The sequence below is a fragment of the Belonocnema kinseyi genome, chromosome 6 (genome assembly GCF_010883055.1).
Source record: "Belonocnema kinseyi isolate 2016_QV_RU_SX_M_011 chromosome 6, B_treatae_v1, whole genome shotgun sequence".
Taxonomy (NCBI): domain Eukaryota; kingdom Metazoa; phylum Arthropoda; class Insecta; order Hymenoptera; family Cynipidae; genus Belonocnema; species Belonocnema kinseyi.
Window position 1 is genome coordinate 8,209,351 of NC_046662.1, and position 12,087 is coordinate 8,221,437.

A 12,087-nucleotide genomic window follows, 5' to 3' on the forward strand; every position below is an offset into this window, starting at 1 on the left:
TTTAGAAAATTTCAAAAGATATTAAAGGGTTTTAAATATTATATGTCATTTTCTAAGATCGCAAAGAAATTTTTAATTGATTTTAATAATTTAATGGAATTTCAACAAATTTGGAATATTTTAGGACATTTAAAAAGATTCCCCAGAAATTTGCTATTTATTTCAATGGTTTGAAGAGGTTTCAAAGACTTTGAAATATTTTAGAGTATTTTGAAAGCAGGATGGCCGCTGGATCAGGAAAACCGGGAAATGACAGTGATTTTTTTTACCGGGAATTTTACAAATTTTTAGAAGAAAAATCTGTCCATTTTCGATTTCAATAGTTTTTAAATAATTAGTTGAAATTTTATGTTTTTCCATTATGCTATTATTTAACTTACAATGCGTAATTCAAAGTTCTTTACTTTAAAAATTTTCTATTAAAAATTTTTATTTCTAAGCTTACATTTTTAATTTAAAAAATTTTTAAATGCTTTCTTAAAGACTTGAACAAATAAAAAATAAAAGCCTTTGATGTTAAAAATTTCGGATAAAAAACCTGTTTATTTACTAAATAAAATTTTTTAAATCTATCTGTACTTCAATTAATGAAAAGTGAACAAAAACGATTTTAAACCAGTTCAAAATTGAAGAATTTTCAGATTTTAACGTTAAAACTTCAACGGTTTCAATTTGAAAGTCTTAGTCATTAAACAAATGTGAACTGAAAGTTTATAAACTATTTTCAGCTTAAAAATAACTTCATAATAATATATTCTTAATCAAAGGATTTTATTAAATTTAAAACATTATTTCAGTCTAAAATATTCCATTTTTAACCCAATCAATTTGAAATTTTTAATTAAAAAAAAAGATTAATTATTGAATATTTAGCATCATTTGAATTTTTATTTGAGACAAGTATATTGAAACCAAATATTTAAAAGTAAAGAATCTTTAACTGAATTGTTTGACATAAAAAGCCTGGAATCGTTAAAATTTCGAAGAGCCTTTAAACTTTGAACGTTACAATTTTAATTGTTGTATTTGTAAGTGAAATTTAAAAATTTTGATGTATAATTTAGAAATGAATATTTGTAGAAAAAATTTGAGTAATTTTAAGAGATATATAGGGGTTTTAAAAAGATAAAAAATTATCTTGCAAATTTTAGATTGTTGTTTTTTTTAAATCTTCTAGAATCTTTTTTGAAAATTTTGTTTAAATCTTTGAAAAACTTTTTAAATATTCTCTTAAAATAATTTTTGAAAATGAAAAGTTATTTTTAATTTTCCTAGGAATTTTAAGAAAATGTTTTATGCTTTTGAAGCCTCTCACAATACTTGAAAAAAATCTAATTTTTTTTTTGTTTAAAATCTGCGAAATTCTACGTTTTGTTTTATATTAGGCTATCATTTCAAGTTTTACATAAGTTTGAATCTTTTCAAGACTTCTATATATCTCTTAAAATTACTCAAATTTCGCCTACAAATAATAAATATTCAAATGTTATTTATACATCCAAATTGTGAAGAAATGTTTTAAAATTTGCAGGATTTTCTGAAAATTGTAGAAAAAAATCAATTAATTTTGACAGATATTTAGAAGTTCTGAAAGAATTTCCAAAATAATGTTAAATTTAAAACAAATTAAAAATAACTTCTAGATTTCTCAAGATTTTGAAAAAAAATTTTGAAGCTTTCCAAGGATGTTTAAATTATTTAAAAAGAAAATAATAAAAGTTCTAATTTAAGAAGTGTTCTGTACAAATTTTTCAATATTTGATGTTTCTAGCTTAAACAATAAAAAATTATTCAAATTTTAGTTTTGTAGTCGAAGATTATATAAATTTCACGTTCTGCATTTGAAATTTCTTCAGTTTGTAAGATTAGGAATTGAAAACTGTATTTTGGGTCTTCAAAATCATTAAAATTTTAGGAATTTGATTTTCAAATTTTTAAAATTGAACAGCTTTCAATTCTTAATCTTAAAAATTGAACAATTAAAAAAAAACATGAAAAATTAGATCATTTTGAACTATACACATTCAAAAATGAAAAATCTTTAATTGTGAATCTTCAAAATTGAAGAATTTTCCATTTTATATCTTCCAAATTGAACTATATATTCCAAAAACATTCAAATTTACATCATTTTAATCTATATTATCTCAAATTGATGAATCTTCCATTTTTAATCCTAATAATTCAAGAATTTTAAATTTCGAAATTGAAAATATCCAAAATTGAACAATGCAAACAAAAAAAAACCTGCTAAATTAAATAACTTCGAAATTTAATAAGCCTGTACTTTAAGTAATAAAAATTTGAAATTATTAATTACAAAAAAGATTAATTATTGAATATTTATCAATATTTAAATTTTCATTTTTGAAACTTTCCAAGGATTTTTAAACTACTTAAAAAGAAAATAATTAAATCTATAATTTAAGAAGTGTTCAGTTAAAATGTTTTAAATTTTTCAATATTTGATATTTCTAGCTTAAAATTCCTTAAAATTATATAATTTTGAAAATTTTTAAGTTCATTGATTGATTTTTTTAATTTAGAGCATTGGAAATGATAACGTGGATTTGTATTTTTTTTATATTGAAAACTATTAGTACCTTCAATGCCTTCAATTTTATACGCGTAAATTATTGAGCATTTGAATAGAAAAATTTGTAATTTAAAAGTTTTAAATAATTTCAAAGAATTTCCAAAGGTTTTAATAATTTCAAGAGATATAAACGACTGTGTATGTAATTTAAAATAATATCCTAGAATTTTTGAAGATCTGGAAGGATTTTACAAGACCTATAAAATGGATTTATACTGAATTTACTGATTTTTCTAAAATCCTTTTGAATTATTCTAAATTAGCTCATTTTTACTCAATTCAGTGAATTATTCAAAAGTTAACGTTTTATTGATCTTGAAGTCTTTAAAAACTCACCTTAAATCCCTAGGCATTTTATCAAATTCTTTTTTTTTTTTAATATGCTTTCATTTTTACAAACTCATTTCTAGCTTTCTCAATTAAATTCATTTTTGAATTATTTTGTAGTCACTTCTCACGTTTGTGGTTAGAAATTAGTGGAATTTCAAGGATTTGAAGAGATTTGAAATTATTTTTTTAAACTCACCTTGAATTTTTTTTTAATTCTTTGGAATTCTCTTTTTTTATTCACTTGAATTCTCCCCAATTCACTCTATTCTACTTTATTCAATGGATTTTGTTTGTTGAAATTTTAAATGTTTTTATACAAATGTCTCTAAATTCTTAGGCATTCCTTGCAATTCTTTTGAATCCCTTTGAATTTTTCTAAGCTCATTTCAAACTTGCTGAAATTCAATTAATTTTTTTTCATAGTTTTAAATTTGTCTAAATTTTTATGAATTTCATCGAATTATTTTCGTATACCTTAAACTCCTCCTCTAATGTCATTCCAGTTTTACGACAATGAATACAATTTATTTGATTTAAAAAATTCAGGGTGTCTAGCGTCCGTGAAATCCTGGAAAATTAAATTTTGCTCATGGTCCTGCGATTTTTGTTAAAAGAACGCTCCTTTTTAACAATAGATTGTTTATTTTATAACGGTAAAAAATAATGAACTGCAATAGAAAATATTTGAAAGTTTCTCTGGGAATTTTCAGGGATTTAAAGAAAAATCTTGGAAAAATCAGATGAAAATTCATCTTTGTAGGTGGGATATTTTAGTATTTCGTTAAAAATTCAACTATTTTGTTGAAAATTCAAATATTTCATTAAAAGTCAAACTATTTAGATGAAAATTAAAGTGTTTTTTGTTGAAAGTTAATTTTTTTAGATTGAAAATTCAAAAATGTTGTTCAAAAGTCATCTTTATCGGTGGAAATATCTGCAGTTACATGTTGGGAATTCATCTTTTTGATAGAAAATTTACTTGCTTCATTGAAGTTTCAACCTCTGTATAAAGAAAATTCGGTTTTTGGTAGAAGATTTCTCCTTTTAGTTAAAAATGAATTATTTTTTGGTTGAAAATTAATTTTTTTAATTGCAAATTTCACTTTTTAAATTGAACATTCAACTAATTTTGTAAAAGTGGAACCACTTTACTAAAAATTTATTTATTTGGTTGAAAGTTCATCGTTTTGGTTAAAAATTTAACTTTTTTTTTTTTGAAAATTCGTTTTTTGTTTTAAATTATATTTTTACCCAAAAATATAACTTTGATTTTGGATTGAAAATTAATCTTTTTTATTTAAAAAATCGGCTTTTTTTGGCAGAAAACTAATCTTTTTTAGTTGAAATTTCCTCTTTTGATTTACGGTGCAATTGTATATTTGAAAAAATGTTTTTTTATTGAAAATTCGATTACATTTTTTAGTGAAATATATCTTTTTTAGTTGAATTTGTTGTTTGTTTACAAAACTGGTCTTTTAGTTGAAAATTCATCAATTTTGTTGAAAATTCCTTTTTTTTTAAATTAAAATTAATTTCTTATCCAGAAATGTATCGTTTCCTTTTTTTTTAAATTGTTCTTTTTGTAGTTGATAGTTTTTTAATTAAAGATTCATAATTTTATTTAAAAACTCATTATGTTGGTAGAAATTAGTCTTCTTGTTTAAAAAAGCCTTTTTTGTTTAAAAATTTGTCTTTGAGTTGAAAATTCATGAATTTTGTTGAAAATTTTTGAATATTCCCTTTTTTTAAATTAAAATTAATTTCTTATCCTAAAATGCATCTTTTCCCTTTTTTGTTAAAAATTCTTTTTTGGTTACAACTGACAAATATTTGGTTGTAAATTAATTTTTCATTTGAAAATTATTCTCTCTGGTTGAAAATTTAACTGTTGAAAATTAATTTTTTTAGCGAAAATTTATCTTCTTTATTTCAACATTTTAATATTTTTTGCAAGTTCAACTATTTAGTTGGCAATTTAACTCTGGTTGAAAATTTAACTATTTTGTTCGGATTCCCTTTGTTTTTTTAAGTGTCGACGATTATATTTTTCGTTAAAAGTTCATCCTTTTGTTAAAAATCCAACTATTTGTGTTGAAAATTAAAATGTTTCTGGTTGAAGTTTAGTATTTTTTATTTCAAAATTTGATTATATGGTTGAATATTAATTTGTGCATGTAAAAAATTCTAGTATTTTGTTAAAAAATCATCCTTCTTGTCGAAAAATCAACTGTTTTGCTGAGTATTTGTCTATTTGAAAAGATAATCCGTCCTTTTTGGATTGAAAATTCATGTTTTTTGTTGTTAAAAATTAGCATTCTGAAAAATTTAATTATTTAGTTGAAAATGAAACGGTTTTTGGTTGAAGTTACATCTTTTTTGTTTGAAAATTCAGTCGTTTCGTTGAGAGTTCCTCTGTTTTGGTTGAAAATTCAACTGTTTTTTGGAAACTTCATCCTTTTGGATTGAAAATTCATATCCTATTTTCGAAAACTCAAATTTTTAATTGAAATAAATAAATAAAAAATTTTTAAATTGTAGTAACTACTGCTCCAGTGAAAAACTTATTAATGAATTTTATTAATCAATGGATTTAAAAAAATGTTATTAAACTGTGGTTGAAATTTAAGAAATTAGGAAAAAATTAGAAGCTTTGAACTGTTTTCTATGTGGTTTTTACCCTGATAAAATAAACAATCACCAAAAAATTGTATTTTGACTTGAAAATCAGCTTTTGGGAGTGTATAAGAAAATTCTTATATGTTTCTTGTTTGCTTGTTATTTTTACTGGGTTCATAATTTCTACTATCTTTCATGAGAAGTATTTTTTATTGTAAAAAGAAATTAAATGCAAAAATGTATTCTTTTATCCTGGAAAAGACCTTTTTTTTACAATGAGGTACTTTGCAGATGATTTAAAAACATGTAAAGTCCAACTTTTGAGGTGGGTGTTGCGAAAAATTCCTTTTCGCCTTTTTTTTTTAAATTGATTTTCTCACTATTTACTATATTTTAACATAGGTGGAAATGAAAAATAAGGAGCACGAGGCTTTAAGCGAAGAGTTGCTTGCGAAGCAAACCACTCTGAATACAACCGCCTCAGAGTTACAACAACTGCGTGATATGTCTGCACATCAGCGAAAACGTATCGCTGAAATGTTGACCAATTTGCTCAAGGATTTGTGCGAATTTGGCGTAGCAATTGGTGGTGACGAAAGTTTGAAGGTATAGTAGTTATTTTGTTTTTTGTTTATTTATTTACAGGGGAAAAAATCGAGTAGGTTGAAAAGAAAATATTTAAAAGTTTTGAAAAAATTGAAAATTAATTAAAAATTTGAAATGATTTCAAATAATTTGAGCGAAGTGTCTACGTGTACCGATAAAGCCCGGCTATTTTTACTAAAATTTCGGTGCAAATATTCCACGGCATAATTTGAAACCAAATATAGATTGTAGCAGATTTCGAACATGAAATTTAGAAGCTTTTTAATAACATTTTTTAAGATTGCTAGGAAAATTGAGAATTATTATTTTTTATTTATTTCAAATTCGAATCATTTTAAAAAGATATTTAGAAGTTGTGAAAAACTTTTAATAATATTTTTTAATTTAAAAAAATTCAAAACAACATGTAGATGTTTCAAGATCTTGAAATAGAATTTCGAAGCATTTTAAGGATTTTAAAACTATTTAAAATACAAAAAAAATTTTACATAATTTAAACAGAAATTTTTCAATGTTTTACAAATTTATAGTTGGAACAAGAATTTATTCAGAATAATAACCGGGAATTTCAAAATTTTAACAAATTCCGAGCTAGCACTAAAAATCTAAAATTTAAAAGAACTAAAATTCTTCTTGGAACAGAGAATGTTAAAATTTAAATAAATTCAGAGCTGGAACATAGAATTTTTTTTTAGAATGAGTTCTAATTCTAATTTGAAACGGAACATTTTCGAGAAAAACTAAAATTTTGAATTGGAACAGGAAATTTTACAAAAATACGAATTCTTCTTGGAAACGGAAAATTTTCGAAAAGTATTAAATTCCGGATTTGAACAAGGAATTTTCAATTTTTAACCAATTCTGAGTTGGAACTGGAATTTCTCCAGGAGAATTACAATTCTCAATGGAAAATTGAATTTTTCCAACAAAATGATTGTTCAGTGTTAAAACGAGGTATTTTCGAAAAAAATTAAATTATGAATTTGAACAGGGAATTTTTTCAAAAAGTTATAATTCTTACAACTAGTTGAAATGGAAAATTTTCAAAAAGAGTTAAAATTCTGGATTTCAACAGAAAATTTTTGGAAAAAATTGAAAATTCTGCATTTAAATAGGGAATTTTCCATTTTTAACCAATTCTGAGTTTTTCTTAACTTTTTTGACAAAAACGGCCACCCTAGTTATTCAAAAATCTTTTACTTGAAAAATTGTTCATTTTCGATTTTTATTTTTAAGCGTATATCTTTAATTTAAAGAATTTTAAAGTGCAGTCTTGAAGACTTACACAATTAAAAATTATAAGCGTTTGAAGTTGAAAATTTTGGATAACAAACTGTATTCTTTGATCAACTGTAAATATAAACTAAATATAAACTTAAAAATACCTTATTAATATATTTGTAATTAATGACTCATATCAATTAAAAAGATTGTTTCAGTCTAAAGTATTCACTTTTTAACTCACTTAATTTGAAATTTTTTAATTAAGAAAAAGAATAATTCTTTAATATTTATCAATATTTGACTGTTAATTTAAGACGAGTAAATTGAAGCCAAATATTTTAAAGTAAACAATTTGAAACTTAATTGTTTCATATAGAAAGCTTTGAGTTGTTAACATTTCGAAAAGCTTTTAAACTCTAAACTTTAAAAATTGTATTGTTCTATTAAAAAAATGTTCAATTTGTAAGCGAAATTGTTGAATTTTCATACAGAAATTATAATTGAAAATAGTCAAAATTAATATAAAACTTAATATGATGTCAAGTAATTTAAACGAAGTGTGTGGACATTTTTTTCAGAATTTCTAAACATATTTTAAAATCAATAAAATCTTTCCTACAATTCTTCGAAAATCCCGAAATTTTTTTTTAAATCTTTAAAATCTACCAGTTTCTTTTTTGACAATTCTGGAAATCTTTTTAAATATTTGGCTAAATTAATTTTTCATGATGAAAAACCATTTTCAATTTTCCTAGGAATATTAAGAAAATGTTTTTATTCTTTTGGAGCCTTTCACAATTCTTAAAAAGCTTCTAAATTTTTTGTTTGAAATCTGAAAAAAATCTACCGCTGGAACGGGAAATCGGGAAATGACCGGGCATTTTTTGAAACCGGGAAAACCCGTTAAATGACAGTGAATTTTGTTTTTGACCGGGAATTTTACAAATTTGTAGAAGAATAATCTGTCCACGTTCGATTTCAACCGTTTTTAAATAATTAGTTGAATTGTTATGTTTTTCAATTATACTATTATTTAGCTTACAATGCGTAATTCAAAAAAATTTTCATTTACAAATTTTCCATTACAATTTTTAATTTAAAGAATTTTTAAATGCTTCCTTAAAGACTTGAACAAATCAAAAATAAAAGCCTTTGAATGTTGACAATTTGGGATAGAAATCATTTTTATTTAATAAATAAATAAATTTTTTAAATTTATCTGCACTTCAACTAATAAAAAGTGAACAAAAACGATTTGATAAAACGAATTTAAATCATTTCAACTTAAAAATAACTTCATAATAATATATTCTTAATTAAAGCATTTTATTAAATTTAAAATATTGTTTCAGTCTAAAATATTCAATTTTTAACCCATTCAATTTGAAATTTTTAATTCAAAAAAAATTAATTATTGAATATTCAGCAATATTTGAATTTTTATTTAAGACAAGTAAATTGAAACTAAATATTTAAAAGTAAATAATCTTTAACTGAATTGTTTGACATATAAAGCCTGGAATCTTTAAAATTTCAAAGAGCCTTTGAACTTTGAACGTTACAATTTTAATTGTTGTATTTCCAAAACGCTTAATTTGTGAGTTAAAATTAAAAATTTTGATATATAATTTAGAAATGAACATTTGTAGAAAAAAATTGAGTAATTTTACGAGATATTTAGAAGTTTTAAAAAGATTTAAAATTATCATGCAAATTTTAGAAAGTTTTCTTAAAATCTTCTAGAATCTTTTTTGAACATTTTGGTTAAATCCTTGAAAAACTTATTAAATATTCTCTTAAAATAATTTTTCAAAATTAAAAATTATTTTTAATTTTCCTTTGAATCTTAAGAAAATGTTTTTATTCTTTTAAAGCCTTTAACAATTCTTGAACAGAATCTAATTTTTTGTTTAATATCTGCGAAAATCTACATTTTGTTTTATATTAGGCTATTATTTCAAGTTTAAATCTTTATAAAGCTTCTACATATCTCTTAAAATCAATAAAATTTCGCTTACAAATAATTAATGTCCATTTGTTATTTATACATCCAAATTGTAAAATGAAGCTTTCCAAGGATGTTTAAGCAATTTAAAAAGAAAATAATTGAATTTATAATTTAAGAAGTGTTCAGTTAAACAATTTTCAATTTTTCAATATTGAAGACAAAATTTTGTAATTAAAAACTTTAAAATTTTAATTTTAAAAGTTCAAAATTTAACAGTTCCACTTTGAGTGCTTTCATTTGCAGCCCAGTTTTTATCACCTCAAGTGGACAATTTTTTAGCTTTAGTATTCGATTTTTTAAATTTCATTGACCGTGAAAAATGTCGATTAAAACTCTAATTTTTTCTACAAATAATAAGTATTCAATTTTTATTTATAAATCTAAATTTGAAGGAATTTTTTTGTTTAATTCGTAAGATTGTCTAGATGTTGTAGGACAAATTCAATTAATTTTAAATGTTATGTAGAAATTTTGAAAAAAATTTCAAAAATGATTTTAAATTTGAAAGCATTTTAAACAACTTCTAGATTTCTCAAAATTTTAAAATAAAATTGTAAAGCTTTTCAAGGATACTTAAACTATTTAAAATGAAAATAATTTAACTACTAATTTAAGAACTTTTAAGTTATAAACAATTTTAATTTTCAAATTTTTAATGCTTCTAGCCTAAACTAACTTAATAATATAATTTTGTAAATTTTTGAAGTTTATTGACTGATTCTTTAATTTAGAGTATTGAAAATATTAACGTTCATTTATATTTTTAGAAATTAATCTGAATATTTGAACTCTAAAATTTATAAATGTCCAAAATTCTGAAATTTGTCGTATATCTGCATTTCTTTTAGCATTGTTCAATTGAAAAGTGTTAGCACCTTCCAGTTTATACGTGTGAATTATTGAGAATTTCAATACAACATTTTTGAATTGAAAAATTTTTAAACTTCAGTTTTAAAAGTTTAACATTCAAAAGCTCCACTTTTAATGCTTTAATTTGTTGTTTATTTTTTATTACTTTAAATGGAAACATTTTTAGAATAGAGTTAGATTTTTAAAATTTTATTCATCGGGAAAAATGTTTGTGAACCGGGAAATGACCGGGAATTTTTGTCTTCGATTAAAACGGTCAGCCTGATTTATTTATTTGTTTGTTTATTTCACAAGTTGTTATTTTTGCATAATTTTAAGTTATGTTGATTAACAAATTGTGTAACAATATTTTTTATTAATAGATCTCAGCTGACAGTAATGGCAAACTAGAGGAAGAATTTACTGTGGCCAGACTGTACATAAGCAAAATGAAATCCGAAGTTAAGAACTTGGTGCAGCGTTGTCAAGGACTGGAATCTAATCAGACGGATTGCAACAAAAAGGTAAAAATACTCAGCTACCTTCAAATGAAGTACAATTTTCAGGGTGGCGACTTGACCGGAAAATATTTAATAACAATTTATTTACTAAAAATGTACTCAAACTTTGTTAAAAATTAATGTTTTGAACTAATAATTTAACTATTTTTCTGAAGATCCATTTTTCATTGTTAAAAATTAGATTTTTAACAGAAAATTGAACTATTCTATTTTTGGCTGAAATTGTACCTTTTTGGATGAAAACTCAATTGTTTGGTTAAAAATTATGTTTTTGATTCCAAATAAAACTACTATGTTGAAAGTTAAACTCTTTTGTTATAAATTCGTCTGTTTGGTTGAAAATCCATCTATTTCATTTAAAAATTCATAATTTTAGTTGAAAATTAGTCTTTTTGGTTAAAATTAATCTTCTTGTTTGAAAATTTCTCTTTTAGGTTGCAATATTTTCTTTTTAGTTGAAAATTCAACTATTTCGTTAAAAATGCATGAATTTTGTTGAAAAATTGTCTTTCTTGATACAAAACATTCATTTTTTGATTAAAAATTGAATTATTCAATTTTTTGTTGAAAGATGATGTTTCTTACTCGTAAATTCGTCTTTTTTGGTAAAAATTAACATTCTTGTTTGAAAATTAAAGTATTTCATTTAAATAGTCATCATTTTAGTTGAAAATTTATGTTTTTGCTTCAGAATAAAATTATTCTTTTAAAAATAAAATTCTTTTTTCTTGAAAATTTGTCTTTTTTAGCAAAAAATTCATGAATTTTATTGAAAATTGTTCTTTTTTGGTAGAAAATTAATCTTCTTGCTTGAAAATTCATATTTTTAATTGAAAAGTTGTCTTTTTAGTTGAAAATTCAACTATTTCCTTGAAAAATCATGTATTTTGTCGAAAAATTTTCTATTTTGGTATAAAATTAATCTTCTTGGTTTAAAATGCATCTATTTCAGTTGACGAATCATAATTTTAGTTGAAAATTGATCAATTTGGTCAAAATTAATCTTCATGGTTGAAAATTTATCTTTTTAGTTGAAGTTTTTTCTTTTTTAGTTGAAAATTCACGAATTTTGTTGAAAATTTTTCTTTTGATTAAAAATTCAACTATTTTTTAAAAAATTGATTAAAAATGTATCTGTTTGGTTGAAAAATTTTCTTTTTTAGTTGAAAATTCATGAATTTTGTTTTAAAATGTTTTTTTTGGTAGAAAATTAATTTTTTTGTTTAAAAATTCATTTTTTTTATTGAAAAGTTGCCGTTTTAGTTGAAAATTCAACTATTTCTTTAAAAATGCGTGTATTTTGTTGAAAATTTGTCTTTTTGGTTTAAATTAATCTT

General features: G+C 22.6%; 1 protein-coding gene across 1 annotated transcript in view; it reads left to right on the forward strand.

Moving 5' to 3' along the window:
- LOC117174577 (kinesin heavy chain) overlaps window positions 1–12,087 on the forward strand; it is a 48,318-nt gene that overhangs the window by 21,242 nt on the left and 14,989 nt on the right. Inside the window, exons 8-9 of the mRNA XM_033363805.1 lie at window positions 5,945–6,148; window positions 10,613–10,813. Coding sequence (XP_033219696.1) covers window positions 5,945–6,148; window positions 10,613–10,813 — 405 coding nt within the window. The remainder of the gene's footprint in view (window positions 1–5,944; window positions 6,149–10,612; window positions 10,814–12,087) is intronic.